Here is a 21,925-nt window from a genome sequence, read left to right on the forward strand (position 1 = left end):
TTAGGTATTTTGTGTTTCCAGAAAGTATTGCTTATCTTTTGAGAACTATGAAAATAAACCAAAACTAACAGCTTTAATGTGTGATTTTTATGAAACTTAAATCATTTTTTTTTCGTATGAGCTTACTATACTTTGAAAACAAAAACACCACCCCCATTACCTTAAATTTAAGCATGTCTTTAAAATTCGGCACTGTAAGCTTTATTTTTTTTTATTCTCCTTTCTAAAAGATTTTCCCGAAGTTAAAAATGCTATCGACGACAGTTATGTTGATATATTACAGTACTTACTGTAAGAATATAGATATTCATTGTAGAAACTGTATGATGAGTCAATAAGAGCACGCAGGTTGAAATAAATTCACGTGTTTATCTTTCTCTGCATTCTTCTGATGTGTAGCCCTATCTCATACTTCTGAGTAACTTATATCCATAAAATAGAAAGCATAATTTCTTGTATCACAGTAGGCATACGAAATTTGAATACTGAAAATTTAAATGTATTACTTTCTTCTTGTTCTTTTTTTTTTTTTGGGGGGGGGGGTCTTTAATACCACAGAGTTTTGAAAGTTTGTTTTTTCACTGAGCTTTGCCCGAAGAAGCAACATTTAAATAATGTTTGCAAACCAATTTCCGCAATAAAAATATAATAGCAGCAATCGGATCCCTGGCATTTCAGCCAGAGAGATATCTATGAGCCTGGATGCAAACATGTATTTTTTTTTTTTTTTTTTTTTTCATGAGAATGAGTCACTGTTTACAAAATTGAAAATTATGAAAAAATAAAATCTTAGTGACTGGCAGGTAGGCTAACATACAATTACGAGTAGATTTTGTGACAACAAAATCCGTACAATGGATGACAATAGGGAAATACTCAGCGTTTTCCGCGAACTTTCTCAGAATGATACGACGGCCTTTCTGGACGTCTCCGAATTGCTGCTGAAATATGTAAACAATATCATCAAGTATGTGTTCTGTTACGCAGCTTTCGAGGTTTATTTCAGATTTCTACGTACAATGATCTTTTTGTGATAGTGTAAATTGTGGAGCAGGATAATATTTTGCTGTGTCCCACACGTAGGTTTTTATGTTAGTAGATCCTTTCTTTTTATGCTACGATGATAGATGGGCTAGCGTTACGCTGATATGCATGCCAATCTTGCGTAAACTAGAAGTCTGTTTATAGAGGGAGCCAATGATGATGTATGGGCATAAACTAGATAGTATAGAACTACTTCTGAAGCTTCTTGCTACAGTATAAACTACTAAATCCTAATGGCATTCTAGGCTGTGCTAATTAAATATCGTGTCGTCGTTGCCTAACGTTGGTTAAACTTTAATTCTTCTTCTTCTTCTTTCTTCTTCTTCTTCTTCCAGTAAAGTACAGCCCGCTGTTGGCGTATTATCGTACTTGTGCTTGTCAAGTGCCCAGATGAAAAGTGCGAGTAAAAGGATCACTACAGATTCTATATGTGCAGTTAAAAAAGACAGAAGAGGCTTAACGAAGCCTAATCTGTTGCACCCCCTGTTTGAAGAACTGTAGGGAGGTGCTTCTACTTATACTTGGTGGTAAAGAGTTCCATAGTTTAATTGCGTCAGGAAAGAATGTCTTCTGATATGTTTGGGTTCTGGCATACAGGATTTGAAATTTGTTTGGATTCCCTCGTGTAGATGGTCCAGTGGCTGGTATGAAGTGTTCATGCGGGATGTCGATCAGCCTGTGCTGTGGATTATGGAGTATACCATGCACACTCTCTGCTGAGCCCTTCTCTCCTGAAGAGTGGCCCACTGAAGTTGCTTCAACATGTCAGTTACGCTGCTTGTACGGCTAAAATCTCCTACGGCAAAGCGAGCGTAGCGGCGTTGCACCATTTCCAATTTCATGATATTCTTCTGGGTAAATGGGTCCCACACCACGGCAGCATATTCTAGAAGTGGGAGGACAAGTGTTTTGTAGCAGAGCACTTTTGTCTTTAGGGGGCAGTCTCTAATGTTTCTCTGAAGGAAGCTGCTTGTTGAGTTAGCAGACTTGGTAGTGACATCCACATGTTTGTTCCATTGAGATTACCCTGGAGATTGAGGCCAAGGTATTTTGTCTTTTCAGTTTCTGTCAATGGTATTCCATGTATGCAGTGAGGTGTTGAACTCTTGACCAACTTCCTCTTGTTGGTAACATGCATGACTTGGCATTTCTGAGGGTGAAATTTCATGAGCCAGTCTGTTTCCCACACTTGGAGTGCATCCAGATCCCTCCGCAGTTGTTCAGTATCTTCCTCCGTCTTGACCCTCCTGATACACGATGCAGTCATCCGCAAAAAGTCGCACAGTGGTCTCTGCAGAGACATACTCGGGGAGGTCATTGTGATTGTGATTGTGCATTAAATTCAGTCACTACTGGCTTAATCTGTTGACGTGTTACTGTGCATTTGAGGATTGGATTTAACAACTATTTTGCTTGCAGCCGTCAACTCATCTACCCATCTTCTCATAATTGTAATTTTATATTCCAATTTTTGTCATGTTTTAACCACCAACAGACACCCAGAAGTCTCCAAGTACCGTTCCATTCGCCTCGGCAACAAATCCTTTGAGAGTCGAGTCCTTCCAGTGAGCGGCGCCCTCGAGTGTCTGTTCACCGTCGGCTTTCAAGAGGTATTTTGATTGAATAAATTTCCTCCTGGATATTGTACAAAGTAGTTTTATTTTTCCTTCTTAGATGAGAAGAATTACATGTATTAAGCCCAATTTGTTTTGGTAGGTGAGATTGATTTTGCAATGCAGAACAGTGACTGTGGATTGATACTGTTGTGTGTGCTGCCATAATGCTTTGATTCATAATGTGGCAGTAGTCACCTGTGTGAATAGCTTGCTCAGCGGCTGTGGTAATTTTCCTAATATTGTCGTCTGTGGTCAATCAGATGAGCTTCCACCATATTGCATTGTGCTGATTGTTAAGTAGTTTTTAAGTGAAATACATTAACTTTGATGAGAGGTAATGTGAGTATTGATATTGTATTGTTACTATGACTGTTTTCAATATTATGATGATGATGACAATAAGAATATTAAAAAAATAATAAATGAAGTTTACGTATGATCTGAACCAAAAAAGAGCAGGTGATTTTTTATTACAGTAGTTCTGCTGATGACAGTGATGTAATGCTGCTGTTGCTGCTGCTGAAAAAGATAATGACAATGATGGTGATGATGATGATGATGGTGGTGATGCTGATTGAATTATCATCGTATCAATAATAAATGAAGAATACTTGTGATATTGTGCTGCTGTTTCAGAATGACGATAAGATCACCCTGAATGAGACCGACTCTCTGGAGGGACTGAGATTGTTTCAGAAGCTGCTTGGCCAGGAGAGACTGGTGGTCATCTCTTCTCAGCTCAACAATCACATCTTTGTACAGGTGAGACTTCCATGATAATGTTAGTTCAGTCCCCAGGACATCACTGCAACCCATTTTTTTTGTTTTTTGTTTTTATTTTCTCTCTCAAAACTAGCCATCACATGGAGATACAGCAGCAGCTATGGTATTGTGTATGAAAAGATTCAGGCAGTCATTTCAGGTTAAAACTTCATTGTGTTATGATTGTACTGCAAGCAATATGAATGGAAACATGAATGTTATGTTCCCCTTTGCCGATGAGTATCTATCCCACTGACTTCCAATGTTTGCCATCTTCTGAGTATAACTTTTTTGTTCATAATACTGTCTTATTCTGGTGATGTAAACGAAGAAAAACAACAGCATAAAAACACAGAGATTTTAGATATGAACTCTAAGTATGTGATAAATCATTTATTGTGTTTAATACAAGAGATTATCTTGTCCTTGAGATCCGTTGGTGCGAGTGATGATGGATTGTCTTATATTTCTATCGATTTGATCAGAAATGAAGGTAGTCGCGTCAGTTTTTGTCAGCAACGCTTTCAGCTTCAAGTACAATGTGATAAATCCCTAACAAACAGCAAATGCATGACCTTAAAGTAGTCCCATGTATTGGAAAGAGTGGGTTTAAATATACCGACATTGTTTTGCATCATTTCTCCATTTCCCATTCAAGGCTCAAGAACAGAGCTTTGCACAGAAGTTAACAAGCTCTGCATCTCATGTGATGATTTATGAGGATCCCCTCCTACAGCAGAAGGCCAGGGATAAGATACCATATGAAGAGCTGAGGCAGAAGGCTCAACAGAGACTGAACAGGATCGCCACGGCAACATCCGGTAACATCACCTTCTCCCCCCCCCCCCCCTCCTAATTTCTGTACTTCAATTCATGAAGCACATGGAAAAGAATTGCAACTTGTAATGACTGCAGTCAATATTGCAGCACGCGTATCGATTCAAATCAATAATTGATGTGTTGGTTGTCCATTGTTATCCCGTCACTCATTTTGTCATTCAGACTCTTTTAACTTGCTGTTCATTTGTGCCTTCAACTATGAACCACCAAAGTTTCCAAAATAAAAAGCCCTGCTTTCTCTTCAAGTGTTTTGTTTGTTTGTTTGTGTGTGTGTGTGTGTGTGTGTGTGTGTGTGTACTTGAGGGAATATGGAAAAATCTGTAAGAGAGAGGAAAAAAGATATAAGCTAGATTTTCTTACGTCATTCATTCAACACAGTTTTGACTCTTGAGTCATGCACTTGGCATGCAATGAATTCAATGCTAAACATACATTTTCAGTTATTTATATTCATAATGGTTTTTCAATAGTGGTTACCTGTACTTTGTTATATAAATGCATGTTTGCAGCTTTTAATAAGTTCATAAAACAAATAATGACCCCATGATGCATAATTGCATGATGGCATTTATATGTATTCACTGCATAATCAGCTGTTAAGAACAGAACTCAAACAATATCCCACCTTCCCAACTCAATAACATAATAATGTATGTGTCACCCTTCGATGTTTGATTGTCATGCTGCGTCATATGTTTGTAATCTGCTGACAGATGAAGATGACGCTCCTCTAGATCTGCGAGACTGTCTCCTGTTGGAGCTCCTGAAGTGGTTCAAGGAGCGCTTCTTCCGCTGGATGAACGCTCCCAAGTGCAGCTCCTGCCGGGGCCAGACGAGGAGCGTGGGTATGCTGGAGCCGACGGCTGAGGAGCTGAGATGGGATGCAGGCAGGGTGGAAGGGTACACGTGTACTCGCTGCAACACCATGGAAAGATTTCCCAGGTATGGCACTCACTGTGAACATTTTGAGTTTTTTATGTACTGTATATACCATGTATTCTTTGTGGGTATAGGCTTTAATGCGTTGGGACTTGTAGGATACTTTTGCAAGTGGTTGGATTCGTAAGTTAGTACTGCATTATTGATAAAATGAGAAATTAGCATATTCCTTTTCAGAAGAAAAAATGTGAGCAATTTGCCACCATGGATACAATGTACTTCCAGTAATGCACCATATTATTAGTGTCACAGACGGCAATAATTTATTGAGTTGTTAAATTTGCAAGTATTGATTGGTGAGATATTTTGCGTATATAGTACACAGAGTGTGTGTTTTAGTGTGTATATTTGCGTGAATGTCCTTGAGTTTCGAGATTTTTTTTTGTGTGTGTATGTGTGTGTGTGTGTGTGTTTTGAGGGTTGTATGATATGTGTCTGTGCCAGTGGTATGGATATAATTCATTAATTCATTCATTTTTCCTTTTCCAACAGAAACATATAAATATTTTACAGAAATTGAATACATAAAATTTCATCACAATAAATAATAAAGGATAAGTTTACAAAATATTGTAAGTGTACAGAAATGCTGGAAATGAGGAGAAATGCTAAAAAGCATAATTGTATGTTCTTGCAGAATTTGTCCAGTTATTTGCAAGTATAAGAGGGGAACATCAGTCTATGGTCAAGTTAACTTTTATGAATAAGACTGGGAGAATTTTATTTTGATTTTGAGGATTTCATTGTCTCAGAAATATCTTGTTGGTTTATACATTTAAAAAGATGCAGCCATATAATGATGTAAAGAATTACACCATAGACAGTATTACACAAATTAGCATAGCATACTGTACTTACATGAGGCTGGATGCAGTCTTGCTGATATCTCTCAAATGTCAGCCAAGATCATTACTAAGTGACAGTTTAATGTGTCTTCTACAGGAACAGAAATTGGATTTTTGTTTATCTTCATTTTGGATTTTTGTTTATCTGTCATTTTGACACAGAATTCATGGCTGGATTCCAATTTTGTTATTTGAAGCAGCTAATCATTGCTCCCGTATGTTGCTACAGATACAACCACCCAGAGAAGTTGTTGGAGACGCGGACGGGGCGATGCGGGGAGTGGGCCAACTGTTTCACGCTCTGCTGCCGGGCACTGGGTTTTGAGGCCAGACACGTGTTGGACTGGACTGGTGGGTTGTCATTCCTATCATTAATTTTCCCTCCCTCTGAATACCACCAGTTGAAATACTCATTGCCACAATGTAGAGTGTTGTTGCCTGGGGTGCTGAAAGACTTAAGACTACTTTATCTTCTGGTTCTGGTTCTTGTTCTGGATGTGTACGATGCAGGGCCCTACTGGGCATAACGCATCGGACGAGAGAGGGCGTAGGGGTAATTAGGCAGTTCTATCGATGGCCTTTTTGAATGAGTCGATTGATGGCGAGTTGATAGTGGCGTCACTCAGGTGGTTCCACTCGATGACAGTAGATGGAAAGAATGAGTTCCTGAATTGTTCTGTTCGTGCTCTTATTTGATTAAAGCACTTACTGTTATTTGTCACTTGTCTATCTAGGATATTTACAGTATCACAGTTTGTAAATTGCTTGACACGGATACGTCGTCTAAATTTTGTAGGTTGAATTTTGTAGGTCGTCTGAGTTTTGTCGGTTAAACTGTTAGTTCTATTCCCTGTTTTGTCTTAAGGTTCTTTAAAAGCCAGAACTTAGTTTGTGTATGCCTGCAGAACTGTTGATTGTTGTTCCAAAATCTACATGCATGCATAAAAAATGAGTGAAATAACACTGTAATAACACATCTTCAATTGTGTAATGCCGAAAATGCAAAATATTAGCCAAAAAGGTTTGCTGGAAGTCCACAATCTTATGGCTTATCCATTTGTGGTTGCTTCATAATTTTTCATTATCAATTATAAATACTCAGCAAATCGGGACACAATGATGTCCATTGATCATATGCACTAGAGTGTATCACATGCAGATTACGATTGCAAGGGCACAATCAATCATCATGTAACATGCTACCTCCCCACAATGCTGTATGGGGAGGGTCCTTCCGGAATACAAGTTGTGCACTACGGTCAAAATTATTCTCCACTTTTGATCTCAAAATACTCTCAAACTACTCACCATCCTGGCAAATCGCATCAGCCAGTTAAGTTTCTTAGTAGACCCTTTTGATGTATTGCAAGCAAGATCCGCATAATGGAAAATAAGTTTTGAGCCCTTCTGAGAACTATGTTTTGGCTTTAATTTACATATACCTGTAGATAGACTGATTGATAGATTGATAGATTGACAGATAGATTGATAGATAAGACAGAGAGAGACAGACAGACACACAGACAGACATATACAATTATATATTTAGTATATGTGATATATGTATTTCATCTACTGATAAGATTGAGAGAGAGAGAGATGAGATAGATGCACAAACATATGGAGGTAGAGAGACAGTCAAAGATTATTCACAAAATGATATAGATATTTGTTTATTATATACATTCATATATACATTTTTTTTTGTCTTGATTGTAGATCACGTCTGGACAGAAGTCTTCTCACAGTCACAGCAGCGCTGGATGCACACCGACCCATGCGAGAACTGCTGCGACAAGCCTCTGCTCTACGAACACGGCTGGAACAAGAGACTCTCCTACATCATTGCATTTTCCTTTGAGGAGGTCAGCCCCCCCCCCCCCACCACCCCCACAATCATTTCCTTATCCTACTGTTTGCAGCCCTGTGTTTGAGTGATCGTTATTCAGTGTTTACTTGTTTTCCAAGGTCTGCTCAAACCTACCTTAGTGACCACCTGTCCCTAGCAACCACCTGCACTCAGCACCACCTCATCCCATTGATTATGAGGACGGGTTGATTTTGCTACAACACTCATTTCCCAGAGACAATTGCCCGAGTATACTCGGGACTCGTTCTCAACGGGTTAAAAATCCCTCGTACAGAGATCGTGTAGTGAGGAAATCACATACAATGTCTGACCTCACCTATTGCAACTAGTGACAACTGATATGCTGCTTCTGTACAGTTCTAATTTGTGCATGATGTTCGGCGCAGATGCCATTGGACATAAAAAGAAGAAAGAAGACATTGAAAATGGCCCGTGGCAAGCACAAAGTCAGGATATAAAGAATAGTTTCATGCGGACATCTCCATGTCGAGTAAAGTGTGGAGATCACATATCTAGAAAATACTTTTCATGAACACATTCTTCTATATCTGTACATAATAGTGGATGATGTTATGATGGTTATTAGGTAGGTAATGAAGCATGTGTGCATGTATTACAATGTATTAGGAACAGTGAAAATGTCCATGTCTATTATAGTGGCAGCCACATTCAATCTGTTTGTAAAAACCACTTGTGTGCAATGACCACCTGTTTGTAAAGACCTGTGTGTAAAATTCACATTTTGTGTTTTCTTTGAGTGGCATTTTCAGGCAGGTATGTCTGTAACTTATACTTCTCATAGTTGGATAAGCTGGCTCAGTTTGTCGCTTTTCTGTCATACAATCTGGAAGTCCCCAGTTCATGGCCCAGTGAGTCAAACATAAGTCCCCCTCACACCAGACCGTACCAAAATCGCTCAGAGCAATCGCATAAAAACCATTACGGCTACTGTTCTGGTTACCACAGTTCACATTTGGTGTGAACAGTCACATTAGAATAGCACACGACCAATTATTTCCACCCATTTTTTGTACATATTTTTCTTTATCTTACCATCTCCTTTGTCACAAGACTCAAACACATTTTTCCTCATATGGGACATACGATGAAGGTCTTGTGAATGAGGGAGGCACAAACTTGCCGGTGTGAAAGATCCCGCTTCACTTTTTATTAGCAGTAAGGTACATGCCCAATCATGGCAAGACTGGGGAATGAGGCATGTACAAGAATATATTTTTACAAAATTTGAATGATTTGTCAACCAACACAGTCACTTTGTTGGAAGAGGAAAAAAAAGAATAATGTCATCTGCTGACGCTGTTCTTTCGGTCGGAACAGGTGGTGGATGTTACATGGAGGTACACCGCCAAGGAGCACGAGGTCATCGGACGGAGGAAGGACTGCCGGGAGAAATGGTTGGTGGACTTCATCGCAAAGCTGAATCGTCAGGTGAGTTGATTCAAATCCCGGCTAGTTCCTCCAGGGAGATGTTTTAAATCTTTCCCCTTCTGTCTCATCTGATGATTTCTCTAGCTTGCTCAAAGTGCAGTTTTCACACTATGTTCAAGTTAGCTTTAAAGGCAGCCGATCGCCATCCCTAATGTTACGTAAACTCCGAACGACCGAAGTTTGTGCATGCAATTGCGCAATGCCAGACTCGGTGCTATAGCCATAAAGGTGTGGAACAATGCTGCCACTGAGACACGTGTGTGTGTGTGCGTGTGTGTGTACGCATTATACACAAACATTGTCACCGCGAGCTGCGGTGATTGGAGGAGAGAGGCCAGAAGACGTGTGTGTGTGTGTGCGTGTGTGTACGCATCATACACAAATATTGTCACGGCGAGCTGCGGTGATTGGAGGAGAGAGGTCAGAAGCCGCGTGGCTCTTTTGGCCTCTCTTCATGCGCATGCGCACTGAGAGTGTGCGTCCATTCGGAAGCTCCTGTGGCTCGCTCGGACAGCCATTTTGGGTTAGGAGATTAGCACAGAGAGCTCTCTTGTAGCCCACAGAACTCTTACGTTTTGTTCGCTGACCCATTGAGCCAGCGCTATTCTCATTCGGGGTCACTACATTTGATACAGAATGGGGAAGGCAGCGTGTTGCGTTCGTCTCTGTGCCGCACAAACCACTCGCCACGACTGAGTGTCTTTAAATAAAGTGACTAAGATCAGATGAACAAAACTATAGAAGTTGCATCAAAATTGAACCTGGAAAAAAAGAGTTCATGGAAAATCAATTTCATGTTTTCTGGAAATTTAGAGATTAGCAACCAGGTATTCGAATGAGATGAGACAGTCATGTCATGACCTCACTTGAAGTCTCTCATTGAACTACACTCAAATATTTCCCAAAATCGATGTTTTATATTAACCTGTTGATGGCGAGTCACGAGTATACTCGGGCAGGTGTCTATGGGAAATGCGTGTTGTAGCAAAATCAGTCCGTCCTCAACGGGTTATTAAAATAATTACCAATGAAACTTTATCCTTTCAGGAAACATTTGTTTTGTTTCAAAAGTAAAGCAATGATGATTTTTTTTTTTTTCATTTGAATGGGGCAGGTTGGTAGTCGCCAATTCATCAACCAAAAACTTTTTTTTTTTAAACCGTTGAGGACGGACTGATTTTGCTACAACATACATTTGCCATAGACACCTGCCTGAATATAATCGAAACTTGTCCATAAAGGGCTCGTATAGTTTTGGTTGAGACCTAACTTAGGTTTTTAACTTTTTTGGGTGAGATAATGAGAAATCTGTTATGAAATATGAAAGAGCATGTAATTCCAGGAGAAATTCAATGTTTGTTTGATGAAAATTGGTTATGAAATGGCTGAGATACCCAAAACAGAGCAATACTAATAAAATGTGGGACCCACATTTTATTACGATTGCTTTGTTTTTCTTTGTTTTTGAATGTCTCAGCCATTTTAAAACAGATTTTCATGAAATAAACTTTGAATTCCTCTTAGAATGGCATGCTCTGTACCATTTCATAAGTGGTTTCTTGGTATCTTGCAAAAAGTTAAAAGCCAAATCCTCAGCTCCACCAATGCTGTTCCGTCCCTTTAAGGGTTAACATTTTTGTGTACATGTCAGTTGGAGATTTTGAGCTAATGACATCATCACCTCGGCTGATTCTGTCACATGTTTATAACCAATATCATGATTTGATGAAAATCACTAAAGAATCACGAAATTTCTCATAATTTTCTCACTTTTCAATCCACTTTTGATAAAAAGTCTGATTTCACTCTCTTCATTAAAGTTGATTTGAACGCAGTGTGGAATGTCACCTATCTGTCTTTCAAGCTTTTGTGTCTTTTCAAGATTTGTGTCCTTTGATGCCAGGTTAATTTGAGAGAAAAAAAGACGTGTAAACCATTAACAGTGGAATGCTACTCCATCTCTAGTATGACTTTAAAGGGGAATTCTTTTCAGCAAAACGTTAGTCTCAAAAGGAAGGTTAAAGGGACATTCGAGACGATTTTCATAATTTCACATCATGTAGTACATAAATCGACAACTCCATGTATAGATTTGTGGAATTTATTGTGGTTCTTGTGCAGAGAAACAATACTTTGAAAAATCTTAAACAAATTACACTGAACAAGGATGATGACATAGGAGGCTCACATATTTCAGAAATGTAGCAGTGTAATTCCATATTACAATACCGCTTTCTTGTGAGTTCACCTGTGTATAATCTATGCATGCCTTCTTCTTTTGTTCTGCTTCCTTGAGCCCCAACTCATGCATTCTTATGTTGACTCTGCCATGTCATCATCCTTGTTCATTGCAGTTTGTTCTAAATTTTGAAAATATTCTTATTCTTCATCCCAATTATAATAAGTTCTGAAACTCTGTCCTCAGTATAACTAATTTATAGTTGTTCAAATGTAAAAATCTGAAAATTATCAGGTCTCCTTTAACACTTAATAAGCACAATAATGAAAATTTGATCAAAAGTGGATGAAAAGTTAAGGAAGTGGAGTGGACTTTTACTTTAAAATGTAATCTTCCATAATGCAATCATCAAATGTCCAATGTTGTCGCTGTGTCTGTGGATTGACAGTGAAATGCAATAGTCGGCTAGAAACTGAGCATTGAAGCAACGATGGATTATCTTTCGGTGAGTGCACTTTGTGTCACATTAGTCCTGAGGAAGTGCAGTGAAGTAGATAAAGGTCAATTCTCTCAGACAGGATTCTCATATTACCAGGTTTCATATTTCCGGAGGAATACAGTAACAGTACAGTATGTCACCCCCCCCCCCCCCCCCCAAAAAAAAAAAAAAAAAAAAAAAAAAGAAAGAAAGAAAAAAAGATACAACCGGATTTCCACATTGATAACTTTCAATATGATTAAACTGTCTGAGTGCTATTTCAGGGTCTAGAAATATAACATCTTTATCTATATTTTGCAGAAAACCCTATTCAATATGGCTATAAAGTGATTCCAGAGAAATGTGGATCATTGTAAAGCATTCCATGGGTTTGTTTCTTCCAAGTTTAGCACTTGGAACTGCACATTAATGTGTGAACACAATGGAAAGGACTTGGAGAGAAAGGATTCCTGAGGTGCTCTACAAAGATCCTCATTTCTTTTTGACCACTGAAGCAAATCGGATGGGGTTTTCTGTAAGATGTGGTTGATAGATCATAGTTTCATATCCCGAAATTATATTTGGATTGATTCTCTATTTTTAAAGTTATCGTTGTGGAGGGTCCCTTTGTAATTTTTTTTTTTGGACATATGGTATTGACAACTGTTACGTAGTATCAGGAAAAAAAGGAAAAAGGAATGTGTCAATACAAAGGTTACATTATGTATAGTATGGATAAAGGTTGAAAGCCTGAGGCATATGCATCACAGTAATAAGTACAAATCTATCATGTGTTTCCTTTGGTGCAGATATGTTGTTATTGTTGTTGCTATTTCTTCCCATGTTGGTAACATATCTTCACACCACCAGTACTGGTCATTCTTAAAGGGAAATTCCATTTTTGTATTATGTTGTACAATTGTGTGAAATCTACAAAAAAAAAAGATAATAATATTAATTAGAGAAATAGATCAGTGAAACTTATGGAAAAAAATCAGATGCATAAAAAAATAGTTATGAATTTCAACAATTTTAGAGAGTAGAACAAATTAGCAACTCTGGATGAGCTTGATGCTGAGCAGCTCTCCACTCGTTTTGTTCCCCCCCCCCCCCTCAAAAAAAAAAAAAAAAAAAAAAATCACCAACTTTCTTTTTTTTTTGCCCTAAAAACATATTTTCTTCAGACCTGTTCTCAGTATATAATTAAGAGTAATACCTATTTGTCTGTCCTCCTCACCTGTTAAGTTCTGTCTGTGCCGAAATACTTGAGGAAAATAAAAATTAGTGAAATTTTGTGTGCAAAACATGTTGAGAGCTGCTCAACACCTCTCAAGATCACACAGAGTTGCCAATTTGGCTTACTCTCTAAACTTGTACAATTCATAATTTTTTACATATGTCCAATTTCTTCCCCAAAATTTTCACTGATGTGCTTCTCAGATTTTGTGGTTTTCATACAAAGTAACACAATCTTCTCCTTCGTCTTCTTCTGTCTTGTGATGCAATACAACAGGGTGGATGGAGGGGGGGGGGTCATAGTCTTATAGGTTGATATCTAAGCTGTGGATCCAGTTCAGGGCAGCATCACTTGCTTGAGCAAGTTCATCAAGCCCGCCTGGGAACTTCCGCAGGTGACAGTCTTCCACAATGTGACGCAGGGTTTGGTCAGGATGACCGCAATCACACGCCGGGCTAGCCGAGAACTCTCATTTGTGTAGACAATGGCCTGTCCTTGCATGGAGGGTTCGGGTGCGGTTCGGGGTGAGCCACTGTTTCCGAGGGAGGTTGAAGCCCTCTGGCTCTGCTGTCGGGTCAGTGATGGTGATGCACGTAACTTGAGTTGTGTTCGAGATAGCAACATACCAGCATCTGCGCCATTCACTATTGGAGTCAAAAGTCACACAATGTCAGGTTGGCATTTCCCTCTAAAAAGCAATTCTTCAAATTGGTGTGTTGTTTTGTTTTTTTTCCTGTTCGATGACAGCGACAAGCCAACCAGACGGGAGCCAGGAGGCGCCAGCTGCAGGAGAGGTTTGCCCAGGAGCTGGTGGAGTTCCTGTCCCCAAAGAGAGCCAGAGACGGCGAGGACCAGGGGCGGTCGTCGGGGTCCCTAACCTGGAGGGCAGCAAGAGGGGAAACGGGCACAGGAGGCCTAGGGGGTGCCACGCCCAGCTCACAGGTACATCTGTGGTCACACAAGAAGTAGCTGAGAGGAGTACCTCCCCCTCCTACCTATATCTTGCAGATAACACACTACTTTTTTCCCCTTTTTAGAAAATGGTAAATGAAATTTAAGTATGAGCTGGACATTAATAATAATAATGATAATAATGATAATGATAATAATAATAATAATAATAATAATAATAATAATAATAATAATAATAATGATAATAATAATAATGATAATAATGATAATAATAATAATAATAATAATAATAATAATAATAATAATAATAATAATGATAATGATAATAATGATAATAATAATAATAATAATAATAATAATAATAATAATAATAATAATAATAATAATGATAATAATGATAATGATAATAATGATAATAATAATAATAATAATGATAATAATGATAATGATAATAATAATAATAATAATAGTAGTAATAATAATAATAATGATAATAATAATAATAATAATAATAATAATAATAATAATGATGATGATGATGATGATGATGATGATGATGATAATGATAATAATAATAATAATAATGATAATAATAATAATAATAATAAAAATAATGATGATGATGATGACAATGGTAACAATAATCATCATCATCATTTTTATCATAGAGATGGTGATGATAATAATGATAATAAGGGCTGCACATACAAGTATGTAATATTAACGGAAACTTTCAACAATGTGTAACTTTTGAACAGATTAATCTTCCACAAACTTTAAATGAGTGTTTCACTAGTCATTCTGCATTTGCTGAATCCACATTAGGCAGTTGGGGGAATTGCCCCCTGAATGAATGTTCTTCCAATGTAAATATTTCTTCTCTGTTCCTGTGGTTTTGCCAAGTTATATGTACAAGACAGCTTTGTCTACATCCTGAAATTCCCTCTTGAACGGACAAATACTTCGTGGCCACTTCAGTCATAAAATGCTGATTTTTGTCTCTTTCTCATGCAATCACCACCTGCCCAGGTCGGGTTTGTCTTCCGACCGACTCCGTCGGAGAAACAGTCGAGGTGCATCCACGTGCAATACAACACAGCCAGCAATAAGTACGTCAGGCTGTCGGACGGGAGCGCAGAGACGGAAGACTGGGAGAGCTGTGTGTGGACCAGCACCAACATGTTCAGGAAGCACGAATTTGATTGGCAGATGGTGAGTTCATTGACACTTTCTGTGCCAGGGACATTGGACAGTGGGTAATTTCAAATTCAGTGCTAGTGCTAGTGCTATTTCAGCACCAGCACCAGCAATAAAACTGAAATTTGAAATCTGTTGGTGTTGGGAGGTTGACCTAAAATTATGGCGTGGACTTTTTCCCGCGGTTTTCACGGTGGTTTGGTGCCAACACCTAGTGTTGGGGATGGATAATTGTGATCCGTATCATAGCATTAATCTCACCGTCAGTGTTGGAGCTTGATTTACGGCAGTTGTTTGGGAGATAGCACCAGCACTAGCACTACCACTGGAGTTGAAATCACCCAGTGTGCACAAAGCCATCGGGTTTGCCTTGCCAGTCGGCATTCAAGGCACATAAAGTGTTAACAAAATTTGATGAAACTTCACTCAGAGTTTAAGGTGACTTTAATGAATTAATGAATGAGGGAAAACTTGAATAAATTGAGTAAGATAAAAGCATCTATAACTCTTTCTGATCCAGGGACTTTTGACGGTGTGTATAACGCTATGGGGTTTTCTGTGTCAATCAACACTCAAAGCACACACAGGGTTAAAAAACTAGAAAAAAAATTCCCTTAGAGTTCAAGGTGACTTTAATGAATGACCTTATTGAACCTTAATAAATGACCTCAATGAACAACCTAATAATGAGGGAAGACTCAAACAAAGTGAGTGAGATTGAAGCATCTTTAACCCTATCTGTCCCGGGGACTTTTGACAGTGTATACGATGCTAAAGGGTTTTCTCTGTCAGTCGATACTCAAAGCACACAGTGGGTTAAAGAAGGAAGTGAAACTCCATTCTGAGTTGAAGGTGGATTGAATGGATTCATGAATGGGGGAAGACTCAAATGAATTGAGTAAGATGAAAGCATTATTAAAAATTATCTGTGCCAGGGACAGTGTACGCAAAGCTATTGGGTTTGCTGTTCCAGTCAGCACCCAAAGCACAGAAAGAGCTGAAGGATGTAGAACTCACATCAAGTCTTCTCAGAGTCATAATTACTTGGCAATATTCACTTGTTTGTTGAGAAGGGCATAATATGTTGCCAGAGCTTGGAGCACAACTCATTTCCATGATATTCTTTGCATACAGAACCAATGGTGGAGTTTCAAAGCAGAGCTCCTGTCAGTCTCATCCAATATTAGTTTTCTGATCTATGATTACTGTCAGTTTTTGATGAAAATTTTGTGTGTCATAAGTTCCTTTGTAGTGTTCTGATTTTGATGACACCTTCAATGTTCTATCATTATAGGATGAAACTCTTTAAATTAATGTGAACTGGAATACGAGATGGAATTTCTCGTGAATTTCTTACCCAGGTGAATATTCCTTATTTCTTGAGACATTTTTTTCCCCCGTACAATAGCTTGCTCTAAGGGGCCAAAGGTGATGACTGTCGGTAATCATCCTGAATTTTGCCATCACTCCACTGGTAGAAACAAATTCTTGTGTGTGACATCATATCAAACATGCATCTCATTAGATCGGCCCTATGGCATCATCGAGAGCATGTTGGCTCGACACAGTCGACATGCCCCATTGGTGGTACTGTTGGGCACCAGCAATGCTCTCAATCCCTTGACCAATAAAATCCTCAACATGTTTCTCCCTTCTCCTAGGTCTATCTGGCGAGAGAGGAGTTCACCGACCATGGCTCCGTTTCCTGGAGATTTGACGTCACCGGTTCCGGCCTCGTCGTCGACTGGATCAAGGTCAGGGCCGCCAGCACCACCTATGAGGACGCCCTCGTGGCTTGGACCCTGCAAGGGGAAGGGAGCTCCACCGAGTTGGATGGATCAAGTAAGAATATGAATCCAAAGGTTTCAGAGATGTACAGTGGACTTCCGTTATCATAAAGTCCTCGGGACCAGCAGTTTTCTTTCATTACATGAAAATTTCATTATAACCAAACAAATAAACAATAGAAATACATAGACTGGATAATGTTAAGGCCTGAATTTTTTACTTCGTTGTAACCGGATTTTTGTTATAACCATGTTCGTTATAACTGGAGTGCACTGTAGTACAAAGAGTTATATCCAGAAGAGATGGAGGCGTGAGTGCTTGGGAATGAAACATCTCAAAGTATTGCTTCTCTTTCCTCCCTTTTATTCATGTTCTATGATAATTGCCATTCTATAATTTTCCTGTACCTCAAATTTTCGTGACCTAACAGTGCTTCAAAGTGACATCTTTTTATAAACACGTTGATTGACTCGGCTCTTGGCTGTAACTTGGTAAGCTTTTCAGTATCATTTGCTCAGTTTCCCCAAACTTGACTTTCCTTCTATGGTTGAAAAGCACTACTGAGGCATAACAATGCCTCAGTGTAATAGGAAGGCCATGGTAACTTAGTGGGGATTAGTGGGAATTAGGGGGATTAGGTAATCTTTTGAGTAGATTGTGAGTTAAATACATCTGTGCCAATAGGTGAAGGAACTCACTCCACTGCAAGTGCCGGTCAGTGAGGGAAGCACAGTATGTGGGTTAAATGCCATTGTATATGAGACTGATTAAGTTATTGTAGATTCTGCTGCTTATGTGCAACAAAATGGTATGAGAATACAGTAAAGGTGAACTACATTTTGATGAGAGACAAGATTTTATCAGCCTCCTCCACTCCAAAAAACCTTTCTCCAAGGTCAATTCCATGAAGTGAGGGATGACATCTCGGGGTCCAGCCACGCCGAGTTGCGGGCGGAGCTGAGCGGCGGTCAGATGTGGCAGCACACGCAGCTGTTTCGGCAGGAGGAGGACGCCACCACACAATACCTCCTGGACATTTGCATCCACCTCAGAGAGGGTTAAAGGTCAACTAACTAAAAAGAATGATAAAAAAGTAATGATAACAACTAGACCTCCACCAAGCAGCTCATTTCCACCCTTACAAACATGCTGAGTGTATGAAAATCATCCTTTTCTCCCAATGATGAAGAAGCCTTTCTGTTATGTGTACCTGTACATCACTGCGCCTTGAGCGTGTCTTCAGTGTGCATATGCACACCTCAATACATGCAGCTTGAAATCGCTCATTTGTTAGCCCATTTGCCGATGACATCCTTCAAAACAATCAAAGAAAGGTACAGTGGATTCACACGATTATTAGGGTCTGATGTAGCCTTTTGACAAGGCCCTTTTGCTGTGTGGTATTTTATGCCTATATGGCTGTTAAGTTCGACTGGGCTCGCTTTGCTCGCCATCATACAGAGAGAGAACCTTGTCAAAAGGCTAGGTCTGATGAGGTCCCTGGTGTTCCCGTCTGAAATGATTGTGCTTTATTTGTACCACGTGGTGTCTGCAACTACTTTGTATGCATTGAGGTATACGTTGTGATAATTTGTACAAATGTGTTATTATTTCTTTCTTTGTGCATTTACAAAGAAACCGAAGACATCGGAATCTATAAAAGTACTATCTAAAGAAATTTTCCTCATTGTAAAATTAAAAGTTATGTGTATTACAACTGTATTTTTGTTCACAATGCTTTTTCTTTTGAGAATGCTTGAAAAAAAACAAAAACTTGCACATTCCTTGGTGGCATGGCATCATAAATGTGTAAATCTCTTTCTATCTTTAATGTAGTGTACAGTATAATTCAATAAATGAACATATTTCTGTATATCTTCAAAGCAATAATCATGTCTCTGTGTGTGAATAAAAAGAGTTAGATTTTTGTTGCACTAATGATTTACCTAACACAACAAGGGCTGAACTTATTAGGCTTTGTGTTCAATGGCTGCCTAACAATCGAGTAAATGCATATGAGAACTCTTGTGTGAGTGTTGTACTTGGGGTCCCTTTCTAAGAACTTTCACGAACCCTCTGTGTCTGCTCACAGAGTTGCAAAATTCAGTTTTGGCATTCTTGATGAGAGGCTTTTTTCTAGCCCACCTGAGCCAAGATACCTTTACAGTGCACTCCAGTTATATAACTCACACTGTTATGGCGGAATTTTGGTACAGCGAAGTAAAAATTCAGGCTCCAAAATTATTATCTATATATCTTTTTATACTGTATTTGTTTGGCTATAACAAAAGTTTGATGCAACGAAAGAAAACTACCAGTCCTGAGGAATTTCATTTTAATAACGGGAGTCACCTGTTTATTAGGGGGAAAGATGAGGGAATAGCCTTGTCACCTTTGTTGAGAGCACATTCTGGTCAGATTTTGGCCGGGATCATCCATAGAGGTAGGGAATGCTAAGCTGCTCCAAAGATGTAACATGGTTTTCAAAGTAGCTTTGGGCCGGGGCTAGTGAGGGTCAACACACTTAGCTTTTAAAGAGCCGGTAGCGTGGGCATACCATGCAATGGGAGGGCTGGCCCGACCCGGATATATTCGAAAATCCCTGTCACAAGGGCGGTGAGTTGGCTCAGTCGGTAGCGCGTCTGCCTCACGATCACGCGGCCCGGGTTCGAACCCGAGTCTGGACTGAGCAATGTTGTGTGTAAACATACCGTCCCCTCTAGCAAGAGGCAAAACACTCTGTCCCTCGGATAGGACATAAAATGGAGGTCCCGTGTATGAGAGAGTCACAGCTCATGCACGTAAAAGATCCCGCTTCATTCATTCATCGAAAAGAGCAGGGTGTCTAACCCGGTGAAGTGGTCCCACCCCACATCCAACTGGACCCCATGGAAGACCAGCTTAGTGTAGCTGAATATGGGCTATCCAGCCATCTTCACAGATGGAAAAATGAACAACAACAACAACAACAAATTGTGTACAAGCTTTATCACTGATCTCCATGTAAGTACACACACAGCACACGGGATTTTGACTGGAGTTGAACTTTATAGACGAGTGTACACTTCAATGCACATGTTCGCCGACAGGCAATTCTATTCTAGCAGGCCTGTGCTGGTCATGGTTTTCGAATGTACCCCAGTGGATAGTGAATGGCGATCAATTCAATCGGGATCAACTTTCTCTTGCCATGCTACCGGATATTTAATCATCATTTTTCTATCCATTTAGTTGATGAGATAAATCGTATAAAGTGTAGACACCCATATAGATTTGAATTAAAAAAAAAAAAGATACAGCTGTATGTGCATATTACATACATTGTAATTGTCTGAGATGCCCCGGAAGCATTTGTTACAATGCAATTAATGGCATACCATCAAATTTCACAGCATGTTGCAAATAATTATATCAGATGACATGCCTAAAAATGGAACTCAAAAGCTTTTGTTTTTGCATCACAACATTATTCATAAGGAATATTAATCGTCTGTTATCTATCCTATACCATTTTGAGACACTCTAACCAGTAGCCAAGACTCGTGACAGGAGGAATATCTTAACCCCTCCCACAGTTATTTGATACATGAAATTGTATTCAAATTTGTTGGTCAACTTTAGTGTGACATGAGAGAGAATTTGAACATTAACAAGACAAGTAAATCATGCAAGTTAAAGTTTGCTTTAGAAGGTCACAAGGTCATACCATCTTGGAATGCAGTGGATATGGCAATATTTTTGTATACTTCTCTGGGCAAGGAAGCATTATATAGCAAATGTGTGGTAAAACAGGAATTAGGGTAGCATTGTGTCATTTTGCTTATACAATAGCCTGTTTCATGCCTGCAGGAGTTGATCCAGGGATGAAAGGGTGAGATCACTTAAGATATTCTCATGTAGGTTTTTGTACCACATTCTGAAGGCGATTAAAAAACAAAATAGGAAAGAATTACCTATAGTTGCTATTTCGTAGACCATTGTCACGCAAGAGTGTTTCTTACAAGCTTGGCCCGATTGAAAACAACATACAATTTTGTAGTTTGTGTGCATGTACTGCACTGGTACCTCACCAACTGCCGGTAATCTTGATACAGTGTACGTTACAAAATATGTCCATGTATATTTCATATGACTCATCACATCAATTTCTATACAAACAGAAGAAAGTGATTTCACAATTGATTCCATCCCATCGCTCAGGAAGAAATTTGCATTGTTGGCACTTCAGCATATCAAAATCTAGCCATTTTTTTTTTCTTTGCCAGAAATTAAGTGCTTTTAGCCCCTCCCCCTACCCCCAAAATACTTTTTTAGGACTTGATATTCTAGAGCTTACCCTCCCACCCTCAAATAACTTTTAGATAACACCAATTTTACATGAAAAAAGTGTTTAATGATTCTAATTGTCACAAAAAAGCCCATTCCCGACAGAAATCAGCTCGAAGTGTGAATCTTAATCTCATTTCTGCCAGCCAACCAAGTTTCACCCATTAATACTGCTTAGCATTGTAGCTGCAAATTACCTCTATTTGTTTTTGTCAATACCAGTCCTACACTGCTCGTTGTTATCTTATTGTCGTGTTATTTACATGCATGTGGATTATGGAATGCTGATTATCTTTATTGGACAATTCTTGTGCCCAAATGAATTCAGAAATGTTATTATAACCAGATTGTGTAGATTTTATAGGTATGCATAGTCTATCAATTTTTTACTGCTCTGAACATTTTTGTGAAAATAAGCAAATAAAGAGTGATGACATACCGGA

At 39.0% G+C, this 21,925-nt stretch overlaps 1 protein-coding gene across 1 annotated transcript; it reads left to right on the forward strand.

The window, feature by feature from the left end:
• Positions 1-854: 854 nt before the first annotated feature.
• LOC139735805 (peptide-N(4)-(N-acetyl-beta-glucosaminyl)asparagine amidase-like) lies at positions 855-18,218 on the forward strand. Its single transcript, XM_071646555.1, has 12 exons — positions 855-967; positions 2,540-2,654; positions 3,297-3,422; positions 4,081-4,243; positions 4,976-5,204; positions 6,276-6,397; positions 7,766-7,911; positions 9,255-9,365; positions 14,007-14,201; positions 15,201-15,383; positions 17,030-17,210; positions 18,052-18,218. The coding sequence occupies exons 1-12, from the start codon at positions 855-857 to the stop codon at positions 18,216-18,218; spliced, it is 1,851 nt and encodes a 616-aa protein (XP_071502656.1).
• The last annotated feature ends 3,707 nt before the right edge of the window (positions 18,219-21,925 follow it).

The sequence above is a fragment of the Diadema antillarum genome, unplaced genomic scaffold, assembly GCF_040938485.1.
Source record: "Diadema antillarum isolate AM-2024a unplaced genomic scaffold, OU_Dant_1.0 seq00000599_RagTag, whole genome shotgun sequence".
Lineage (NCBI taxonomy): Eukaryota > Metazoa > Echinodermata > Echinoidea > Diadematoida > Diadematidae > Diadema > Diadema antillarum.